Below are 24,863 nucleotides of genomic sequence, written 5' to 3'. Positions count from 1 at the left end.
TTACGTGCACTAGCCCACAATCAAATAATGCAACACCAGTGTAAATTTTCTCTACTATTCACATAGCATGTAGATGTGGAACTCACTGCTTGGTTTCATAAATTTGTTGCCAGGTTGAAAGAACTGACAGATATTTGATATTTCAAATGATGGAGTCAGTGTCAATGCCCAATCAGTTTCTTCTATGGATTATTACATCACTGTGTTATTTATTTCTGGTTAGACGGTTTGAGAGTTTTTTCCCATTCAATTTTGCTCTCTATAGTTTCACTTTTAGTTTAAAATCCTACTCTTTACATGTTTGTGATTACGCTCTTGTAAGTGTACGTTGATATTACATTTGGATTAGGGGAAATACGAAGGTTAAATGAAATTTGCAGTTGAGTGTCTGTTTAGATAATTAACCATTTAAAAATATGAATCTTTTATTTTATTTTATTATTTTTTTTAAATTTTTTTTTCAACGTTTATTTATTTTTGGGACAGAGAGAGACAGAGCATGAACGGGGGAGGGGCAGAAAGAGAGGGAGACACAGAATCGGAAACAGGCTCCAGGCTCTGAGCCATCAGCCCAGAGCCTGACGCGGGGCTCAAACTCACGGACGGCGAGATCGTGACCTGGCTGAAGTCGGACGCTTAACCGACTGCGCCACCCAGGCGCCCAATATGAATCTTTTAGATGTGAATCTTTTAGCAGTCCATAAAATCCTTGATGCTTGTGTGTATGCCATATTTTGTTCTTTGTCCTGCGTGGGATTAACCAGAGCAAGATCAGCTAACCTCTTCACTTACCAGTCCCAGGATCCTTGTCAGAATTTCTCTAAGACTTTGCCTAATCCAGTTTCAATAGCTTTAAGAAGTATGTATCCTGATTGCTTCTTTGAGAGACTAATCCATCCATTGAATAAATACCTCTCCAGGAGGAGGAAAAATTACAAAGGTGAAATATTACGGGCAATTCTAGATGACGTCTTAGATGGTTTCACACTTCTTTTTTTCACTTTTCTTTATCAGCTTATTCTTAGAACCTATCAGGAAATAGGAATATAGATACAAGCCAGAGTGGTTCCTCAAACACAGTTGAGTTTTTGTGAGAATCTTAGGATAAAGCTTAGAAGTATGACCATTGGGAAAATGAAAACAAACAATGATGCCTCAGATACATATGTTTTTGTTTTCTTTCCTGGAGTAGAGGAGAACTTTTGTTTTATTTTTTTATTTTTAACATGTGGAGGCAGTTTTCATTTGAAGTTTCTCTTGGAGAGTTCTGTTGTCTACAAATTCTCTTTCCACTGAAAAGGATAACATTTTTAAAAAGTGGTAGGAAGAAGATATTACAAAAAGAAGGAAAGGAAAATAAGGAACTCACTACTTGTTAAATCATGGTGTGTGCTCATCTGTGTGCAAAGAGCTTCCTAGGGAGAAATGAAAGAGATGTGTATTGCAAGCTGGGTTGATGCCATTTTCATTTGGCAGTGTCTCTCAGTGTCATGCTAATAGTCCATTTGTGAAAATGCATGATTTCAAACTCTATCCCTATTAGAGCATGTCTTTTAAATGCCAGAGGGGGAAAATGTGCTATTATAATAAAGCCCAGGTGTCTGTTGGTATGATTTTAAATTATTTCATTCAACAACTGTGCATGTCACACACTGATTAAATGATAGCTATTTTTACTCAAACTTGGCCTCAACTCAGGAAGGAGTTTCTTCCTCAAAGTACTAGCATCTGAGTTCTAAGACAGGACCTCAACTGAATCTGCAAGAAAGAAATTCTGTACTCTTGAAACATATACATATAGGGGCGCCTGGGTGGCGCAGTCGGTTAAGCGTCCGACTTCAGCCAGGTCACGATCTCACGGTCTGTGAGTTCGAGCCCCGCGTCGGGCTCTGGGCTGATGGCTCAGAGCCTGGAGCCTGTTTCCGATTCTGTGTCTCCCTCTCTCTCTGCCCCTCCCCCGTTCATGCTCCGTCTCTCTCTGTCCCAAAAATAAAATAAAAAACGTTGAAAAAAAAAATTTAAAAAGAAACATATACATATATATTTAACAATTTTTTTTACCATTTATTCATTTTTGAGAGACAGAGCAGAGGAGGGTCAGTGAAAGGGCGACACAGAATCTGAAGCAGGCTCCAGGCTCCATGCTGTCAGCACAGAGCCCAATGCAGGGCTCGAGCCCGTGAACTGTAAGATCATGACCTTAGCTGAAGTCAGATGCTCAACTGAGTGCGCCCCCCAGGCACCCCTTGAAATGTATATTTTTAACTCATGAGTATGCTTATTATTTATATCACACAATAGAATCCTATTTTATACAAACTCTTCTTTCATAATTAGATTTCTTCATGTAATAAAAACCTCCATCATTCAATTTTCTTACAGTACTCTAAATGATAGTCTTAGAGTACTTAGAGTCTGCATTTAAAAGAGAATCCAATAAAATCAGCTGTCACTGAATAAAGTAACTGTTCACCTATGACCACCTAGGATCTACTGATCATTTATGTTCTATATTAGTTGAAAGATGAAAGTAACATAAACTGGAAAAATAGCTACTCTGCTTGCCCGCACTGATGTCATAAATAAAATTCCTGGAATGTAGACTAATGTCACATTGTGCCTTTGACCATTTCAAACGCTACCACGTGGCTAATAAGCTTGAATAAGCTTGAATAAGCTTTTCAGTGTCTAAAGTAGGCTTTTCTGTGTATTTCTGCAGTAGGAGAATATGAATTGCCTGCCATGTTTGTGCTCCTTTTAGATGCGCTACATTATGCTTTGTTGTAGGATTGATTTTTTTTTTTTTTTTTTTTGCTGAACTCCATAAACAAGTGAAGAGCTGACAGTTTGCTCCTGTAACTTCTTGTCCCTTCTGAGTATCTCAGCAGCTCTCTCTCTCACACTGGAATTCCTTTTACCTGAAATGATTTTCTGTTTCACGTCACTGAATTCTCATTTCCTCTCTAGAGAGAGAAGATTATGTAAATTTTGTACTACCATGGTATTTTTTAAATTATAAGTTCAACTCAATCATGAAATAGGGAGAGGATATTAATTAATGTTACAAGGGTGACATACTTCATGTAGAACTTTTACTTAGATTATACTTAAGGGCGATGATAAATTCTGCTTTATCCCCATTTTGAAGTTCATTCAACTATTTCAAGATAAAACAAGCTAATCATATTCCTAGAAATTGTTATAGGACTATGAATCCCCATTCATAGTGTGAATTCCCATTTTAAGTTCAAATATTTGTTATGATAATACAAGCTAATCATATTCCTATAATTTATGTATATTTTCAGTTTTATCCCCTTTGTGCCCTAATCACTAAAGAATTTGTATTTATCACTGGTCTTCTCTACCCTTGTCCATCCATGTGTCTGCATTATTGACCTTTGGTTAATGAGTGCTATCTATATCCTTTTTCCCACATGCAAAATAGTAGTCTAGGTTCAGTGACTCTTAAATTTAGATGCTTATAAGAATCACCTATTATGTTTTATTTATTTTTGTATTTCTTTTTTTATTTAATGTTTATTTATTTTTGAAAGGGACAGAGAGCTAGGGAGGGACAGAGATATATATATATAGAGAGAGAGAGAGAGAATCCCAAGCAGGCTCCACACTGGGAGCGAAAGAGCCTGCATGTGGGGCTTGATCTCATGGCCCACGAGAGCAGGACCTGAGCTGATATCATGAGCAGGATGCTTAACCGACTGAGCCACCCAGGTACCCCAATGTATTTCTTTTTTTTTTTAAGTTTATTTATTCATTTTGAGAGAGAGAGAGCAAGCACAAGTGGGGGAGATGCAGAGAGAGATGGAGAGAGAGAATTCCAAGCAGGCTCCATGCTGACAGCACAGAGCCCTACATGGAGCTTGAGCTCACAAACCATGAGGTCATGACCTGAGCCGAAGTCCAGTCAGACTCTTAACCCACTGAGCCACCCAAGTGCTCCTATTTTTATAGTTCTTTGTTTTTAAAATACACATGGCAGGACACTTGGAGATTTTCCATCCAGGCAGGTAACATTTAGGCATCTGTAAATCCAACAGATTTCCATAGATTATTATTAATGCCTTTGTCTATGTCTGTGGGAGCCCATAGTTCTATGCTCATTGTCACATTCTCCTTGGAAATCATTGAAAACATCAATACTTGGGCCTTCTCCTTGGTCATATCTTAGCCATATGTTAATACTTCCCTAATCTGATTTGTAATTGGTTTGAAGAGTCGGTTTTTATTAATTTTTTATTCTGTGATTGTAGTGGTTTTTCTTGTTCTAAATACCTTGAATATTGTATAGTAGTAATTAAGTATGTTCCTCATTTTCACCAATGTGCTGAACTCCTAATACTGCATTGGTAAGAAAATCTGTGTCCACATTTTTTTTTTTTTTAGGAAACATAATATATTTAAATAAAAATTAGACTTTTTTTTTTGAGAGAGAGAGAGAGCAGGATGAGGGAGGAAAGAGAAGAAGAAGAAAAAGAAGAAGAAGAAAAAGAAGAAGAAGGAGAAGAAGAAGAAGAAGAAGAAGAAGAAGAAGAAGAAGAAGAAGGAGGAGGAGGAAGAGAAGAAGAAAGAGAGAGAGAGAGAGAGAGACAGAGAGAGAGACAGAGAGAGAGAGAATCTTAAGCAGGCTCCAGGCTTAGCATGGAGCCCAAAGCAGGGCTTGATCCCAGAAACCTCGGATCATGACCTGAGCCGAAATCAAGAGTCAGGTGCTGAGCCATCCACACTGAGCCATCACACTCGCCTAGGAATGTTAATTTGTGACTACAAAAGAATTTTTACTTTGCTTAGGGGTTCAAAACCAAATGTTTGTAATTTATCAACAATTTAAAAGAGAGGCTGGAGAGAGAAAAATTAAAACATCGTGAGTGAGATTGTTAATGAAACTTGCTATTTTAAGGTTAATTAGAAAACTAAAAATTTAAAACCCTACATGGTTTTCTAAAATTTATTTTTTTACTTAACCTAGGGCTGTATCCAGATGAGATTATCAAGAGCATAAGAAACCACTGAGGTTCTAAACTTCAGGGAAAGAACAGGGAAATAATAAAGAACAAAGGGGAGAAAGTTAATACACAAAATTCCCTCTCACTTTTCCTCTTAAGGTTTCCCATTTAAGCAGAGAAGACACTGGATAGGAGACCCCAGTTGACCCAGCTGGACTGGGACAATAAAGACTGAACTACCCATTGTTTGGAATCAAACATTAACTTTTGTTTATTGAAGAAGGCTATTATGAAGTCTTGTTTGTGGGGCTGTTGACCTATTGCTCTACATTAGCAGGGGGATGATTCTCAGTACTCCTGGGGTACTTGACAATACAGCAGTGATCTTTTTTACCTACCACGTATTCTTTGTTTTGTTTTTGTGGTGGTGTGGTGGTTGTGGTTGGAAACGATTTGTCGTGTCTTGTTTCCTGCTTCTCCTCCCTAACGAGTGCTCTTTGCTTCCTTTCAGCCATCTCATGTTTTCTACTTAATTGAAGTCCTTCCTTCCTTACTCAATAAGTATTCTCTTTCTCTACTTTGCCTTCATCAAAAGAACCATTTCTGAATTAGTATCACCTCATTACAGATCTGTTATCTGGTTAATTCACAGTTCTACAAAACCAAGACTTAAAAATGCCCAACACTTTGTAATAAAGGAGTTAGTAACCCCAATTGACTTATCACTGGTGCAGCACAGAAATGGTTGAGTTGCTATTATGTTTTTTCACTCGACTTGTTTTATGGACATATTTCCATGCTGGTGCATTTAGAACTGTGTACTTTGTTTTTATCAGCTAGATATTACTGTAACAAATATTGGGATGTGCTACATTTTCTATCATTCTCTTCTTTGTGGTCATAATAACGATTATTATCCTGAACATCATCTTAATAAATAACATTTATTGAACCCTTATTGTCAGGCATGACCAGATAGCAAGTATTTTACCTATATATTAATTCACTTGGTTATCATAGCGGTTATCCTACTACGTAGATGATTGGTAGCCTCATATTAGGCATGAGAAAACTGACACATAGAGAAGACAAAAATTTGCTTAAGGTCACCCTTCCAGTAAGTGGGAGAAACAGAATATAAACCTGGAAAGACTGTCTCCAGAGCCTACACTGGAGTTAACACAAGCACTATTAATTAGTTGTTTTAATTTCTTTTTTCCCTTTAGCAATTACACAAAATGCAGCAAATAACATCATAATTTAGCAAATTTGGGGTGTGTTTATAGTTTTCCCTGAGCTCTTCATTATGTACATTGTGATTAAAAAAAATTTTTTTTAACATTTATTTATTGTTGAAAGACAGAGTGTGACCAGGGGAGGGACAGAGAGAGAGAGGGAGACACAGAATCTGAAGCAGGCTCCAGACTCTGAGCTGTCAACACAGAGCCCAATGTGGGGCTCGAACCCACAAACTGTGACATCATGACATGAGCCAAAGTTGGATGATCAACTGACCAAACCACCCAGGCTCCCCATGTACATTGTGATTTTAAAAGCAGTGACTTCATCAAATAAAAGGAAAATGTAAAGTTTGAAAGGACTTTCTAAGTAATTTAGTTGAGTTGCAACGATGGTGAATATCAGCCAGTCGTGTTCTCACCAGGTCTCTGGAGTTCCTAGAGAACTTGCTCGAGACCTCTGCATGCTAATACATGTTTCTATATTGTGTCATGTTTATTTGTGTGGATGTCTTCTTTCCCACATGCCAGTCACGGTTCATTTTTTTTTTTTTTATTCTGCTAATTGTTTCACATTCAAAGACACCAATATTATCTTGGCTGAATTATCTCAGTATTTTAATTTGTAGCTTCTTTTCTTTCAAACAGGAGCAAAATTTATTGGAACTTTCCCTATCCCAGACACCTATAATCCAGATGATGATAAAATATATTTCTTCTTTCGTGAATCATCGCAAGAAGGCACTACTTCTGATAGAACCATCCTTTCTCGAGTTGGAAGAGTTTGTAAGGCAAGATATATTTATCTTACTTAAGGCATGTATGTATATGTATGAACAATTAATCATGTAATGTTGAAGTAAGAGTATTTTAATGTCCATCATTCGTAAGTAGTAGGATAAATTCAGACTATCACACTGGTATAATATTTTTTTTTGAGAGAGAGACAGAAAGAGAGAGTGAGTGAGAGCGAGAGAGAGAGAACACGAGCACGGTAGGGGCAGAGAGAGAGAGAGAGAGAGAGAGAGAGAGAGAGAGAGAGAATCTTAAGCAGGTACCACGCCCAGGGGAAGCCCGACACAGGGCTTCAACCCACGACCGACCGTGATCATTACCTGAGCTGAAATCACGAGTCAGACACTTAACTGTCTGAGTCACCCAGGCTCCCCTTACATATATAATTTTTAACATCCAAAACGAAAAAGGAAAAAAAAAGAGATTAAATTTTTTCCAATATTAGAGTTCTGTTTCATTGTTGGTTTTGTTTTCGTCCAGTGTGAACTGTTATCCAGGTTTGAGTTAGATACTTGGCAGTTTGCTCCTTATATTGACAGGTTATCCCCTCACCAGTTTTCACTGTTCCCAGCAAGATCATGCATTGTCCTGACCCAGGGAAATTAAGATGCTTTTATACATTAAGTTTGATTTTGAAATTGAAAGTAACATAATCACTGGAGTAACTGGAACACTAACAGAATCAGATCTGGTATTTTTTATGAAAACACATCACACATGTAAAATTATGCATCTTTCTAAGGATCAAATAAGTTGAAACTATGGTTAGTAATATATAGTAAGTATTTTCTGGAGCATTCATCTAGATTAGGTTTTGAGAATACATGGGATAAGGGGGGTGGGGCGACGGGGACAAATAAACCGAAATGCAAAACATTTGTTTTGAAGAATACCGCGGTTAGTTTTTAAGATTGCCATTTTATGTAATTTATAGGAAGACAGAATTCTATGACACGCTTCCATTTTGTTCCTTTAAGGTTCTCTTTTGAGTGAATACAATCTTTATAGAATAATAATGCTACTGGAATCATACTTTTGACTTCAATATATTATTTTGTTGTTGGATTTGTCTTCACTGAAATAACTTTTCTTTCATAGCCAGACACCTTCAGTGTAAACTCCGTTATTAAGAAGAAGAGCTGTTAAGTTGATAAATACTCTCAGTAGGAAGCTTTTTTTGGTCTTGTCCAAACTTTTCATTTTCTTCCACGTGAGCCTATCCCTTTTTTGTCCCAATCTGTACCCTCGGGCTTTTGAGCACGTCCAGGGACAGAAATACAAACCATCACTGCACTTAAAGTGCTAATGAAAACATGGCTTTTGAATGAGGCCAGCTCATGAGCACACATCATTCTTTACCTAGTGTCCTGGCCAGGGATGCTGTCTCCCACTGATCCCTTCACCCCCAGGGGACAGAGTTCTCTAAAAAGCATCCTCATTCTTTCCGAGTCCAAGAATTCACAGTAATTTCTCTTGAAGCCTCTTGCCTAGAGATGAATAGCCAGTGCTTGGAGTAGTCGTAGTGTGTTAATGTACTGAAGCATGCTTTAAAACAACAGTCTCCCAACTCTGAAAAGCTGTACTGTGGATTGACATCATTTATATAAATGGCTACATTAAATATGTCATAAAAGATTTACAAGTTAGTTTCTGATGAATGCATATAACAAGTGAATGTTTTGTGGGCGAGTTCAATACTTATTTCTTAATAGGTCTAATCCATTCGATAGCAATTAATTCTTTACAAACTACTCTTTCCACCCTAGTATTGTTGAAAGTTACATTAGAGGGGGAAAAATTTAGTTGCCCCACTTATAAATTTTTATATTAAAAATGTGATGTAAACATGAAGTATTGGCCCAGGGATATTTAGTGTTAATTACGAACAAACTCCTAAAGAAGTGAAAAGGCAGAGAGAATTGTAGCTTAGGAATCTTCCCACCAGAAAAAACTCTAAGGCCACACAGCAAGATTTTGTCATGCCATTGTGTTTGGATAAAAAGCTAACAAATTGTGAGATCAAATAAGGACATGTGATGGATGAATTTACTTTAAAGGAAAAAAAAGATGTAATGAAAGTCCTTCTTACATTAGTCTATCTGTTTACTCAATCATTATTTCTGGTTAGTTTCATCTTCAGAATTTCCCACTACACGTATGATCTATTAGTCAAATGTTCACAATATTTGGTTCTACATGCACCTTTAAAAAATCTAAGTTCAGCATGCCCTGCTATGTTTTTAACTTTACTTAATAATTTAGGATTAACGTGTATCAAACAGTGAGCACTTCTAAGTGGAGATTTCACTGACAAGATTAAAAATGACCTGAAATCTTTTTTTAAAAATGTGTTATGTCAAAACAGTAGCAAAAACTATGATAAGTTTAATTTAAAAAACTGTTCAGCATCATCACTGTTGCTGTTACGTATAATTTTCACATAAAAATGTTCCTCTGACATTTTTCAGAACATATTATTCCTCTCTGTTAGTTCATTTTTTTTTTTACCCCCATGGGGTTATTGTGATATTGTCATTCAATTTTCAAGAAATGGTCACAAATGTATGTCTATGCTGCGGAACAAAATTGACTTCAATAGATATAAGCAAAGATCCAAGAAGGCAGAGATCATGTTAGATAGAATTAAGAGTGAACTGTGTACACTTTACTGAGTTTATAAAACTTTTTAGTGATGTGGGACCATCAAAGTATTCATTTACTTAACACGTTTTACACAACATTGTGCTAAATAAACAGTAGTTTTATAGAGAATAAAAAGAAAAGAGATTGGTATTTGTATTTGCTGAGCTTGCAACCGGGTAATGGTAATAGTAATGATATATGCATTAAATAAGAAAACACACAGATTAATATATAGAATTGGCAAATGTGGTAGCTGCAAAACTGGGGGAAAAAAATCACAGGGTGTGGTTAGGAAACAAGGGTGGGTTTTCCATTGGCTATGGAAGGTTCCTCTGAGAAAGTAACTTTTGATCCAGGGTATTGAAAATGATGAGGACGCTCCAAGGCAGAGATGACAGGGCTAGGGAAGAATGCGCCAGGCAGAAGGAAAACACTTGTGAAATCTCAGAGGTGGGAAAATAGCATTTAAGCAATTGAGAGAGCTCTGCTGTGACGGGAACATAACCAATAAATGGCAAATTAACAGACTAGTGATTCTTTTTCCTTTAGAACATACTTGAAATTTGCATCGTCTGGAGAAGTCTTATCTTCCCTGTTTGTGGTTAGGACTGACTGAGACTACAAATACTGACCCCATGATGTACATGAAAGGTCGCGACAAGCTCCCATCCTACTGGATCCTCGATGCCTTTGTTTTTTTGTTTTTGTTTTTGTTTTTTAAGTCAATTTATTTATTTTGAGTGAGAGACACAGAGAGAGAGAGGGAGAGAGAGACAATCCCAAGCAGGCTCTGCACTGTTAATGCAGAGCCGATATGGGGCTCAAAGAACTCACAAACTGCGAGGTTTTGACCTGAGGGAAAATCAAGAGTCCATCACTGGATACACTTTAATTCTTCCTTACTCCTGTCCCAGAGACTTTGATACTTGCCCATAGACAGGGACTCCTATATTCTTAGTAATCGTGATTTCCAGAAGGTAAGGCAGAGATTAGGAAAATTCATAAAGAGTGTCTTCTGATTTTTGATACAAAAAAAAAAAAAAAACCACCAAAAATGGTGTTAAGGGCATAGATTTTACAGTTGGACATGTTGAACTTGACCTGGCTCTGGGATATGCTGCCAGAGCAGCCAGTTGAAAACATGAACCTGAGGCTCAGTAGTGTCTGGAATCATGAATTTGGAAATCACCAATGAATTGGTGGTTCTTGAAGTCATGGAAGTATGTAAAATTGCCCAAGAAAATATGTAGTAAAAGATCAAAGAGCAAGGATAGAATCCCAAGCAACAATGATATTTAAGAAAAAACAGAGGAAAATGACCACAAAGACAATTGAGAAGAAATAGCTTGATAGTTGGGGGGAGAACTGGATGGTAGTGGTGTCACAAATCAGACACGAAAGCTGTCTTGAGAAGAAAGCAGTTGTCAGTGATGTCACACACCAAAAGGAGGTCGGGTAACGTTGCAATTGAAAATCAGGTATTACGTTTGGCATCAGGATATCATCAATAACTTTTGCTCGAATGATACGGATATTCGCTACGAAAGCAGATCTAGGCTTCCATTTCCGCTCTACTTCTTCCGAGCTCAGCTTCTTAACGGAGAAAATCAGGGCCCCCATCTCTTCCGTGACTATGTTACCAAGCAAATGAAAGACTTAGATGAAATCATATGAATTTGGATGAGGCAGATACTGAGGAAGGAACTGGAAAACAAGAGGGACTTGGATACATCTCTATTTTCGAGCTGTCAACAACATAAAAGATTGACATATGAATAAAGTAAGTTCCTTGTCATACTACAGCGGGTTAAGTGTCAAAAATCACATATACACACATGCACACATCATGCATACACAGTCTCACGTTTGGAGCCAGATCAACTAACTGTCATTGGGAGTGGAAGAGTGGTAGTGGCAGTGTGTGTGTAGTAGGGCCAGGTGGTGGTTAGAGGCAGGTTACTGAAGATTAATGGGAAGAGATGATATTTTATTAGTTTTGATGTTTGAAATCCCCGTAATTATTTTGCCTTCTTTTTTAGCAATATTTGTACTTGGAAGGTGGATCTTATTCCCGGATATAGTCAAAAGAATTTGGAGACATGCCTGGTGATAATTTTGTGAACAGTTTTTTTGTGTGTGAGCAGTATGACCAATGCAAATTTTAGACAAGAGGTGTGAAAAGGGAGAGACACTAAATAGTGAAGAAGCTGAATTAAAGTATCATTTCGTAGGACAGTGTGGATCAATGAGAGCCTCAGGAGAATAAGTACCTTCCTCTAAAGAATATCTTTCCAACTCAGTCTGTTGTGTATGTTATCAGTGTACATGGCAGAACACATTTAGTAATGAATTATTTTTCAGTGGGATATCCCTACCTACTGCACTTTCTCGTATTTAAAATACACTGCTTAGCCTAGATGATTTCTAAAGCCTCGCCAGACTCTATAGTTCTTTGATTTTGTTGTACAGTCAATATGTTCAAGCACCAAATGGTGCACCTTACACCCCAGGCTGCTCTCATAAATGGTAAATTGCACAGATCTTCGTGGGGAGGTTATAAACGCTGACCGAAAGAACAGGTGAAACATCATGCAATAAACCCTCTGAATAGTCCTTTCAGAAACTATTATTTATGTCTTTATGTTTATTACCACGCACATGTGTGTGTGTGTCCCTTCAAGACCCACCCTATAAGCTACAGTGTGGAAATACCCGTCACTTCAGTGAGTCTGGCTTGCAGCTTTTCGCCTCAAGCCTGTTTCACATTATTTTTGAATTCTGTTCATTTTTTGGAAGCATTGTCCATTAGCTAGCCCACTCTGGATTCCAGCTCTAGGTTAGGCCCGTTCTCATTTTTTGTTCTGCAGTATTTCCTTTTGTCCTTGCCAGGAATTCAGTTTGGATGGTCCTTTCACATAACTTGCCTGGGGGTCTAATTAATAGCCCTTTGCTTCGATTCCACTTGCATTGTCTACCTTGATATATGGTCCTATTTGGACAATTACTGCCTTTGAAGATTTGTGTTTTGAGGCCGATGACACTTTCTGTATTTATTGATCTCCACCGAGTTGTGGGTTTTTTTGCTTACTTTCAACATGTCACTTACAACCTGAATGAGAGATTTAGAGCCACGAGTTACAGATGTGCTTTTGCTTCACTTCCATCTGTTTTCCTGTCAGGAATTCCTAGGCAAGGATTTATACTGTTGCCTTGTAGCTTTTTTTTTTTTTTAATTTAATGAGCTCTGATTTTACCTGGGGGGAGGGAGGGAACTGCTTACCATGCGTTGATTTACCTGATTTTAACCTGTTAAATCTTAGAAACTGAATTTTTTAGCATAGTGTCTTACCCAAGTCTTGCATTTCTAATAATGTTTACAAATTTTTGAAGTAGTTAGAAAAACATGTTCTCCATTTTGATTCTCCAATGGCAAATCAAAAACAGTCATCTTTAAACACTAGAATCCTTTTTAGAAAAAAAGAATGTATTGGTGCCTTGAAAGCCTCTTCAGAATGGATCTCTTAAAAATCACTGTGCTTAATACCTGCCATACAAGTTTTTTTGTTTCTTTTTTCTTCTCCTCTCCCCTTTGTCTGAGATGTTTGAGTTTCTACAGCTTTGTTTCTTTTACTACTAAGGGATTTCAAGATTATTTGTAGATGAACTAAAATATTCCTTCTTTTTTTTTATGTCTATTTATTTTTGAGAGAGAGCAGGGGAGGGGCAGAGAGTGGAGGAAGACAGGATCTGAAGCAGGCTCAGTGCTGACAGCAGAGAGCCCGACACAGGGCTCGAACTCATGAACCGTGAGATCATGCCCTGAGCCAAAGTCAGATGTTCAACTGGCTGAGCCACCCAGGTGCCCCAAAGTTTCCTTATTTTCTTATTTTGCCTTTTTTTCTTCGTGGTCATAAATGTATTACTATTATTTTTTTGCATCTCAACAAAACAGTTACATGAAACGTAGTTATAAGACGTTGCAAAAGAAGATGAGGGCTGAAAAGGAAAGCAAAACAGCACAGTTCTCTCATTTGATTTGGGCTGCATAACTTCACCATCTTCCGTTAGTTTACTTATTGTATAATGTCCTCATTTAAACTCTTGCTCTCAGCATAATATTGTATTTTAGTATATATGACATGCTTTCCTTGAGAGGCTCCTGGGCTCTTATTCCAGGTTTCACGTTTTGTTTCTATCACATCACGATCATAGTTTCCAGCTTCTAACTGGGCCATTCTGTGTTTGGAATATCCTTATCATTATTATTTACTTACACAGCCCCATACAGACCATCTGTATTAAGTTTACAAATAAAACTCGTCCCTAGAAATAACTGTGTGAAGACTGAGGCAGCACAGGGCAAAGTACATTGGACAATTGCTCTGCAATGTCAGTTGCTGTGGTCCTATCTCCAGGACTTCCGGGGGTGATGGGTCTTCAGGCGACTCGGAGGCATATCTCAACACAAGGCTGTTTGAGACCTGCAAGGGACAGCTGTTATCATAAATGACGTATCAGATGAAGAATATGAATGATGTATTGAAATACAACAGGCATTACACTGAAAACATGAAAGTATTAACTTGCCCTTATCTTCTTGAATGTGTAAAAAGGGTCAATTGCAAGCCTGTGTGTTGACCTCAGTGTGGCAGTTTCAGTTATGGAAAAACATGTTTATGGATTCACAATATTGTGGTATTTAGATTACACTTCAAAAGAAAGGAGGTAGTATTAACTGAAGCTTAAATCTCTGAGATTAAATGTCATTAATGGCTAGAACTGGGGAGAAGTGTGCACAAAAGATGCATGGATGATAGCTTTGCAAGTGTTTCAGGAATTCCCATCCTCCTGCTGGCACAAAGGTGCAGAAGAGCATTAAGCAAAAGAACTAATTTTAAGCAAAGAAGAATTTATGAACTCCAACTCCAGCATCAAACCCTGATTTTTTCTTTTTCTTCTTTAAGTGATTAAGAGTTGTTATTCTTCAGTGTTTGTTGATTTGAAAAGGCTAGTGACTTTCAACTTGAATTCATTAACATGGTTACAAATTTCTGAATGCTAATCCATATTTTAATAGAATACAACATGTTCCCAAATATCTTGGAGATTTCATTGATTACTAAAATCTTTAGGATTCAAGAGCATAGGAGCCGAAAACCGATTCTTACTTGGTCCAAGAGCTTCTGTTTCCCAAGATATAGGTGGGAATGACCATATTTATAAAGTGTGAAGAGATCCTCAAAGAGGATGATGTATACAGATAAAATTGTGTTTAGCAGATGAAGCCAGCATAGTGACCCAAAGGTCAAAAGACACACTCAATAAAAGTTCATGTGTGACAGTTTGTAGCTACTCCACATGTCTATGCAAGATTTATAAGGACTGGAGTCTGCTGGGACAGTAGAAGCAGAATGGAGTCACCATTAACCTGCCTTCTGACTGATCTACCCATTAGCAGCCTATGATTAGAAGATCATAGTATTTCATAATATGCAGCCATCACCTGACTCAGAGATAGTTTATTTTATAGCCGCTGAAAGATTGTAAATTGTGTTTTGTTTCATCTTCTGTCTTTTCTGTTTTCATTAATCCCTTTACACTTAAGAAATATCGCAAACATATAAGAAGCCACAGAGAATAAGAAAATAGGCACCCTCTGCATTCACCACCATGTGGTCTGGCTTGTTTACATTTAATTTCTTTGTTACTTTCATCTGCATCTTTGTGTAGAGAATGTCAAGGCTTTTGGCAATCTGACTACAAAGAAGCTGTGATAGAGTGGAGACACAGAAGTGACTGGTGACTAAAAGCTGCTGATTCTGACATCTCAATAATAAATCTATTGTGTTAGTGAGATGGCTGCGTTCTTTAGAGCTTCACAGAAATAAGCAAGGAGGTGACAATTTAGTACAAAAGTGGTTACCTCCCTTTGAGCCCTCTTCTGTGCTTAAGGTTCTCAGGGGGGGATTTGGTGGATTTGCAAACAAATCCAGGCACTGAGAGCTGGTCAACAGTCAGTCAATTGACACTTCCCTACAGGAGAAATACAACCCCTCGTGAATTGAACTTTGCCATCCCAGGTCATGCTTCTGGATGTCTGTAAGAGTTACTATTCAGTCATTAAATGCTTATGATCCATTCCTGAGAACTATTATCCCAGAAATTATACTTGTTTCCCTGCTGACAGCAGGTGGCTTTCATCTTTGACCTGGATTTTTTTTGTTTGTTTGTTTTTTATCTTTTTATTCCTTGAGGGACCATGGAAAGGCTGCTAGACGGATAGGCAAGCACATTTAAAGATTCTTTTGTTCAAAGGATTGCAATTTCCATTTGTCAGGTTAAAAAAATATATATGCAGGCCACAGTGTAAGTTCCTTTCCTGTCCAACAAATTTGAGCCTAGTAGAATAATTAGAATTTTTTCATGGTTTGTCTTAAACATGGGTGATAATTGCAAGGAGAGAGAGGGGGACACTTTGCAAATAGACATTTATTGTTATTTTTATCTAATAAAATGCTTAAAAGGGAATGTGATTGCTGATTTTTATGATAAAGTAGTGATGTATACACCTGTTAAAGGAATGTTGTAGAGCAAATATTTGATATGTCTGTTTATTCCTTTAACAAAATAATTTGAGCAACTATGCTATGCCAGGGGAAAGCAGTAAACCAGAGTCCTTAGCATTAAATTCATGATAGCTAATATTTTGAATCAGCACTGTTTTTAGTATTTATAGCTGACTCAAAATTGCAAATATAGGCAATGAAAAATTTTACAAATTATAAATATGTAAAAAGAATACATTAAAATGGAAAGATTTTCACTTAGAGCTTAGTACAAGGAGGAGTCTGCTACAATAAGACTATATGAAGACAGAACATATGTGAATGTAAAAATATATAAATCAAGGTTGATGAGAAAGATGAGATATCTTACTTTTTATTTTTAATTTTTAAAAATGTATTCTAATATTTATTTTTGAGAGAGAGAGTGTGTGTGTTTGTACTGATAGGGGAGGGGCACAGAGAGAGGAAGATAGGGAGTCGGAAGCAGGCTCCGCGCTGTGGGTGCAAAGCCTATTGTGAGATCTGGGGCCGGAACTCAGAAACCGTGAGATCATGACCTGAGCCAAAGTCGGACGCTCGCCGAACTGAGCCACCCAGGCACCCCTATTTTTAAATTTTTTATAAAATCTCTTTCTTCCCAAATAATTCCAGGTAGCATTTCTTGCTGAGATCCTATGAAACATTAACACAAAATTCATCCTTACTAAAAGGAAGCACCAGGGGTTTTTCCTATTCATATTAACATCTGGATTTATATTTATGAAATGATCTGAGGATGTTAGCGGTAAAAATAAAGGCCATGTCTAGATAAATCTGCCTTCACATGTGTAGCCATCATTAATCATCCAATAGCCAGCTGAAATATTGGTTATGTTTGTTCTTGCACAATGATACTTCAACAATAGAAGCACCATATACAAAACATAAATTCAAAAGCAATTATAGACATGTTTGTATCTAGATGGTTATTATATAAAATGTATTAGGTATTCATTTTCTTTCACTTCCTTGTAGTAACTCTCGATACTAAATAACATATTACTAAATGACATAAATACTTTGGCCTGGTATTAAAGCTTTCCTTGAATGTACTCCAATATCCTTTTATAACATTCTCTTCCACTATTTGAATTTATCCCAGTATTTGCCTAAGTCAAATTTGTCCTGGTTCTCCCTATGTGTGCTTTTTTTTTTTAATGTTTACTTATTCTTGAGAGACAGAGAGAGAAAGAGACAGAGCGTGAGCGGGGGGGGGGGGGGGGGGGGGAGGGGGGGAGGGTCAGAGAGAGAGAGGGAGACACAGAATCCGAAGCAGGTGCCAGGCTCTGAGCTGTCAGCACAGAGCCCGACGCGGGGCTTGAACTCAGGAGCCATGAATTCATGACCTGAGCCAAAGTTGGACGCTCAACTGACTGAGCCACCCAGTCGCTCTGATCCATGCATGTTCTGAAGTGTCCCACCTGTTGTCCTTTCCCCCTCTTTTCTAGCACCAAGAATATTTCCTGAACCAATCTCTGATCCCACTTATCGTTTTAAGAACAATATTGAATCTAACTCTTCAGTGAGGCCTGTACTATTTTTTTTTTTTTTTTTTTTTTTTTTTTTTTTTTTTTTTTTACTACAGAGACCTTTCAGAGGAGACTTAAATTCTATGGCATTTATCTATACTTTCTAAGGGCACTTATCAATTTTATCTAGTATTTTTTGTTTCTCACTAATAATTGAACATGCTCTTATTAAACACCTGATAAGCAGGATATTAGTGACATATGTGCAGTGATGTAGGATGAAAGCAATAGGGAGTGCGTTTTCTGGAAAGAATGAAAAATTATGAGAAAATCAACTTAATGTTCTTTTGCTTTGTATTATCACCATGTGTCAGCAATTCTAAACAGTATCAGTGTCAAAATACAACTGCCAGGAAGGTCTTTTGTTGGTCCAGTTTCCAAACAATCACCGTAGTTATCACTGAGTTTATATAATGTATCTGTCAGCACACACGTGAACTCAGTTACACATGCGTTCCAAGACTAAGTGCACATTGATTTGGATCATTTAAAATTTAAAACAGCGAGACATAGTGCAGACTGCGAGGTGCAATTTTTGTTCAAGTGCAAATTTTAGTTCGTATATGAAATATTTTCTTGACTTTCAGTGTCTTTAAATTTCAATTTTTTTTACATTGTTGTAAGCCTAAAGACAAATCAAGGAAGTAAAAATTATTACTCATTTATACAGAGCTGTTTCTGAAAAGTATTCAGTTGTGTAGCAGAGAAGGTTATAAAGTGGGATTCATTCACTCTGGGTGTCCTGGTGTGCCTCTGGTGTTAGGTGCTGAGGCTATAAGGATAGTGACGGTCTGTGGTCTCAGGGACCTCATTGCCTTCTCAGCTCTCCCACAGTTCTGTAGACGTCTGAGATTTGCTCTGTTCCTAAGATTATATCACATGGAATTTGGATTTCCCCCTCACCCAAGTTAGCACTCAAAGGGATCTCTGTCTTCCTTCCCCTTTCCTTTCTTCTTCCCCCTTTCTTCAAGAATAGCAACTATTTCTGTGACTTTGAATTCTCCTGTTTGGAGTAGCCATTAAGATACTTTTTTTTTATAAATTGCATTTAATTTTCAGAGATAATGAAGCAGAGGGAATACCGTTCCTAAATATTCAGAGTTAGTATTTGACAGTGAACTTTGTATTAAATTTGTAAGACATAGATTGCATGTAGGATAAGAATGTTTATATGATTTACATTTAAATGTAAGTGCATTAATGGAAATCATGGCTGTGAAAGTAATTTTTGAAAGTTGAGTTTAAGTACTTAATATATTTATTTCATGAAACACTCTCATCTTACTTATTGTAAACTTAGCAGATCTAGTCAAATAACAATTGTATTAATTTTGTATGCATATTTAGGGACATTTTAAATTAAAAATAAGAAATGGATGTTTTAATGGTGAATTATTGAATTGCATTGCCCTATTTATTTTATTGAATTGATTTAAATGCTTATGTTTAGTAAGTGTCTAAAGAACATTTTTAATGAAATACTTCAGAGTAAAAAAAAGTATGGAAATACATCAGTTAGCATTTAAAACAAGATTGGTTTTATATGTATGTTTGTGTTGCCTTATTGTTTAATTAGTAGGGCACCAAAAGACTTTTGAAAGTCTACACCAAGGCATATTTCTAAAGATCATAATGATCTTACTCATATGTGTAATATACAAGTCAGTTCTAGTATTTATTGAACACAAGTTGTCTGGCCCTTTACTAAGCATTGTACACAAATTTTTCCATTTAATCATCAGAATAACCAATTTCAAGGCATTAATTGTATTTGTTCAGTGGAGACTTGGAGAATTACATAGCCTTTTGTAGGCCATGGGGCAACCGTTGACAGAGGTGAGATTTGATTCCAGGTCTGACTAGATTGCCTTGCCAGCCTCTACCCATCCAGGAGAGATTTTATTATATTATATTCATTTAACCATGAGAAGAACATGTAATACTAAGAGACAAAACTGCCTTTTCCCTTGTTTCAAAGTTCAAGGCCCTAAATATGTAGGCTCCTTGTCTTTGTGAACAAAGACATTAACTAAATCTGTATCTCTATTATTTTCCTTTTCTTTTTTTTCCAGAATGATGTTGGCGGACAGCGCAGCCTGATAAACAAATGGACAACTTTTCTTAAAGCCAGATTGATTTGCTCAATTCCTGGAAATGATGGGGCCGATACTCATTTTGATGAGCTACGTAAGTCACATCCTCCTTTTTTTCTTGAAAATGTCTTACTGCCTAATAAATTCAGCATTTATTTTACTTCAGCCCAGGACAGCTGGCAGGAGTGTTATTACTAAATTCATACACACAAAGAACATGGAGGTGTTCTAGGTCTCAGAGCATATTGTAATGAAGCGATTCCTCTTTTCGTAAGCGTTCTCAAAGTTATGAAGAAAACAAAGCCGCAGCAAGAGACACAAAGCTACTAGCAATGGTCCTATAGGATCCATCCATTCTCCATATGGCGTTTTACTTTGGAAGGAGCAGCAGTCTATAGGTAGCAAGAACTTCGGTTCTTTATTCTGCGGGTGCCCTCTGCTGGAGAGCACAGGAGATGGGGAGAACTCGCTCCCTCTCACTTGTTAAGAAAAAGAATACTGAGAAAAGTGTTAGACGGATTATTCTTTTTCATTTCCCTTCTTTAGTCGCCTCAAAGCTAATTCTAGAAGGGATGTTTTCAGTTATATATAAAGTTAGCATCATCAAATCTTATCTTTTAAACTTGTTTTTGCCATGCAGTGTAAAAATGATTTTATCATTGAATGATTTTATCATACAACATATAAAGCATATATATATATATATATATATATATATATATATATATTGTTGGTGGTCTTTGAATATTCATGGCTGATCTTTCATGGTGTATATAAGTATGCTCACATCCTAAAAAATCTTGTGAAGGATATTATTTACACATATTTTGGTATCAATACTGTGCAAGTGATTAGAAAATGCTGAGCAAGTTGTTACATAAGTAATGTTGCACAAGTAATTAACTTGTGTAGCCATTTTTATATTATTAGCAAATAGATAATTAAATTACTAGTAAGCTGACACGGTTACAGGACAAGATTTTTTTTTACATTGGAGGGTAAAAATAACCTAGGTTTTTAATTTTTATTCTGTATGAAATCACATACTTCTGATTGGAAATAGTCATGGAGATTATCAAGCAAATCATCCCATCTATGGGTGATTGAAGTAAACATCTAAGAGGTTAGATATCCAGTTCAGTGTCACATAGCTAGTGAGAAAACCAGTCTTTAACCTTTAATTTCTTGTCATAATGTAATGACTTTCACTGTTATTTTACAGTATTTTATATACTGCAGAGTCTCAGGAATACTGTATGCTGAAAGAAAAAGCAAACGTGTAATACTGAAATATAAAAATATAATGAATCATTGTTTCTTCCCATTAATAGAGGATATTTACTTACTCCCCACAAGAGATGAAAGAAATCCTGTAGTATATGGAGTCTTCACCACAACCAGGTAAGTTCAAAAAATGCTTGTAATTCTATAGAATTGTTATGTATATGTAAGAAAACACAGTTGTATGGTTTTTTGTCCCTTTTGTGTGAGAAAAAATACCCCATTTTTCATTTTATTTTTTCACTTAGTGTTTCTTAGAAATCTCTTAATATCAATACATAAAATGTCTCTTGGTTCTTTTTCTTCCAGCAGAGTATTCCTATATCAACCACCACAATTTATTTAGCCTGTTTCCTATACATAGACATTTCCATTATTTCTAGTGCTTTGGTGGTACGCATAATGCTTCACTGACTAAGCTTGTATACATGTTGTTCTCTGTATGAGCAAGTATATCTGTGAGCTAAATTCCCAGACGGAAGTTACTGGGTACAAAGGAGTGTGCGTATACTAACCATAGCAAACAGGTCAAGCTGCATGACGTAGAAGTAGTATTAAAGAAATACATGTCGTAGTCATTGGTTTGGCTGAAATCACGAGACGGGACTTCTGAAATGTCCTCCCATACTATCTTACGTGCGCTTCCCAATCACCCTACAAAGCTGGGAGTTTGGCTGTTATCACCATATCATTATTGCTCTACTAGCTTAAACAAAGGAAGTTCGTATGACTTGCCCAAAGAAGACGAGCCAGTTAGTAGTAAAGATGGCACTAGAACTGAAGGTGTTTTCTTAATTTCCACCCCTGTGTTTTTGTCTTTGTTCTGTATAATACTATCCTGCACCTGTCTCTGAGACTCTGTGACTTCCTTCCTTAAAAGTTGCCCTAACACCTATGAATCTTTCTCAAAAAAATATAGGGACCTTACATAATTTCATTTGAATTTAATTTTGTTTAATTCAGTAACTTACCTTTGACCCTGGTACGCCTTTTACAATATTCCTGTTACATACTGCTGACTGCAGTACCTTCTTTGAACTACTTTTTTACTTTTTCCACAGCTCTGCTATGAATACTTACATAGATATTAGTATTGGAAGTATTGGTGGTGTTGGTAATAGAGAAATGGGCCTACTGCCTCCTTTTGAAAAAATTATTAAAATAGTTTGTCGGCACATTATATTTCTTTTCTGTGAAAATTGCCTTCACTTAGTTTGCCTTATACCAATAGTGTTCATCATATGTCAGAACACAAAATGCTCTTTGGCTAATTATACGATATAGAATGTGAATATTTCAAATGAAAATAAAGAAGATACCCTAACCAGCTGCCATTCGGACTCCCATTTTTCTGCTCATTTATATCTGAACTAAAAAGATGCAGGAGGAGCAAGTAAGTGTCTGGAGTCACTCAAGTTAAGTATCTCAGCCCTGGTTCTCTTGGCATCTTTCCATTCACAGAACTGTCTTTGAAGTCACTGTGTTTTCCACACACAAGGCATCGATATGTGCCAGGGAAATACAGCTCCGAGATAGTTATCTTTTTTCTCCTACCAAGTTTCTGCCCACCCAGAGTGCGAAGTTACAAGTCCACTCTTTGTTCTTGGTATACTTTATTATTCTATTTTGAATGGCGCCCTGAGGACTGAGGTAATGTTGGGATGCATGGCACATCTTTTATCCAATCAGAAGATGTAGTGAATCTGCAACAATAGCAATACCACAAAGCATGATGCACCATCATTCCTTTAGGATATCCTAGGCGGATGATGTGATTTTATGGGGGCGTCACCTTCTTTCTTAGCAGCTAGTTTTCTTCCAGCTGCCTGTTTGCCATCAGCTCCGGATGTTTCCCATTAATGTCATTCCAAGAATATTAATGGTCAAGCTAGAGAATCTTTGGCTCATTTGTATAGTGCTGAGATGATATGTCTCTTAGCTCCTAAAGGGTGATCTCGTTTTTATGAATAGGAATCACCAAAAGTTTTAGATGCAGAGAAAATGTCTTTTATTTTCCAGAAATAAAACAAAAATGAAACATCTGATGACAGTGTTAACAATTTTCACCATTAATTTGCAAAAAAATTGTGGAATCCTCATGGAGCTTTTCTGCTTCTTAATTATGTGTGCTCCAGTCCCGTGTAATTAAGATAAATTTTAAGGGTCAGATAAGGTACATACATAAATTCAAGAAAAAATACAGAGATTAGGGAAGAAGCAAAAGAGAATTTCAACATTTTTTAAATTAATAAAAATTGTATGAGGAAATTCTTAATAGTCAATATTTATGGCCATTTGCTCACTGTAAGAACACTTAAATAGAAGGGCATATGGGTGACTCAGTTGGTTGGGCGTATCACTTTGTCATGATCTCAGATGTTCATGGGTTCAAGAGCTGTGTTGGGGTTCGGATTCTGTGTCTCCCTCTCTCTCTGCCCCTCCCTGCTCACGCTCTGTCTCTCTCTCAAAATAAAATAAGCATTGAAAAAAAAAAGAAAACACAAATGAGATATTTATTATTTATGTATCTAAAATGCTCCTCTTTAAAAAAGTAAGTGATGTAACTTTTTATTTTGGAAGTTCTTTGGGAGGCATTAGGCCGTAAAAACTTCAAATGAAATTCAAAAGCATGTCTATAAATATGATACTCTTTTCTGCATATTTCCTTCTATCCTCCAGTTTTCCTAGGGAACTCCTCTGTATCTGTCAAGTGTCAGTGTAGGCGCCATCTACTCTGAAAACTCACCAGACAGCCTTGTGTTGGAGTTCCATTGCATGCTTGCTTAGCTTACTACAATCATCTGTAAGGTAACTGCAGTCACACTTCTTTCAGGCTTGCTTGCTTATAAGCTCCTTAAGGGCATATACACACATTTTGTCTGCAGCACCTATCAAATGGAATGTGCCGCATTACTTTGTCCACACACCTGGTTATAATATGTGCTCAATAAATGTGCATTGAGTGATGTACAATGAATGATTGGACCATTCTGCTTTTTTTCAGCTCCATCTTCAAAGGCTCCGCTGTTTGTGTGTACAGCATGGCTGACATCAGAGCAGTTTTTAATGGTCCATATGCTCATAAGGAAAGCGCAGACCATCGTTGGGTGCAGTACGATGGAAGAATTCCTTATCCCCGACCTGGCACTGTATGTATCCAACTTAAAAATCAAATTATTTTTATAAGCCCATATCCTCTTTCCAATTCTATTATAATAAACTATGCTCATTCACCACAGCAACATGTGCTGTGCTTTTGAAAATACCTATTATTTATTTACAGTCATACATTAGCATTTCCATCCTTCATTGGAACTTAACTTTTTTTTTCCCCTTTTGAGTAAGAGCTTTAGATACTACAGGAAACAATGATTATATCATAAGGATCAGGCTATGCTGAAAATATAGTGCCTATCCTCAATAAGTCTACAGAATCATCAAAATGATTCAATATGTAGAATGACAAATATTCCAAGTTAAATGAAAATGCCAAATAAATATTTATTTCCCACTTACAGCTCTGTATATAGGTAGAGTCCTTGGGTCCTTGTTTCTACTTTAAAAGACGACATCAATTCCAATAGTTCATGTATTTCTTTATTATGTTGCATCTGTTAAAAAAAAAAAAAGACTTTGCAGTGTGAAATCTGTATTTGCATTATAAATGGCAGGTTTTTGTTTTGTTTTGTTTTGTTTTGTTTTGTTGATGTGA

General features: G+C 36.8%; 1 protein-coding gene across 3 annotated transcripts in view; it reads left to right on the top strand.

Annotated features, from left to right (window-relative positions):
- SEMA3D (semaphorin 3D) overlaps window positions 1-24,863 on the top strand; it is a 197,975-nt gene that overhangs the window by 133,649 nt on the left and 39,463 nt on the right. For all 3 annotated transcript variants that reach the window (XM_047850420.1, XM_047850421.1, XM_047850422.1), the window contains 4 exons: window positions 6,854-6,996; window positions 19,850-19,964; window positions 21,202-21,271; window positions 24,156-24,300. In XM_047850420.1, coding sequence (XP_047706376.1) covers window positions 6,854-6,996; window positions 19,850-19,964; window positions 21,202-21,271; window positions 24,156-24,300 — 473 coding nt within the window. The remainder of the gene's footprint in view (window positions 1-6,853; window positions 6,997-19,849; window positions 19,965-21,201; window positions 21,272-24,155; window positions 24,301-24,863) is intronic.

Source organism: Prionailurus viverrinus, chromosome A2 (genome assembly GCF_022837055.1).
Source record: "Prionailurus viverrinus isolate Anna chromosome A2, UM_Priviv_1.0, whole genome shotgun sequence".
NCBI classification, from domain to species: domain Eukaryota; kingdom Metazoa; phylum Chordata; class Mammalia; order Carnivora; family Felidae; genus Prionailurus; species Prionailurus viverrinus.
Note: the sequence above shows the minus strand (reverse complement) of the source record. Positions and strands in the feature narration are given on the sequence as shown.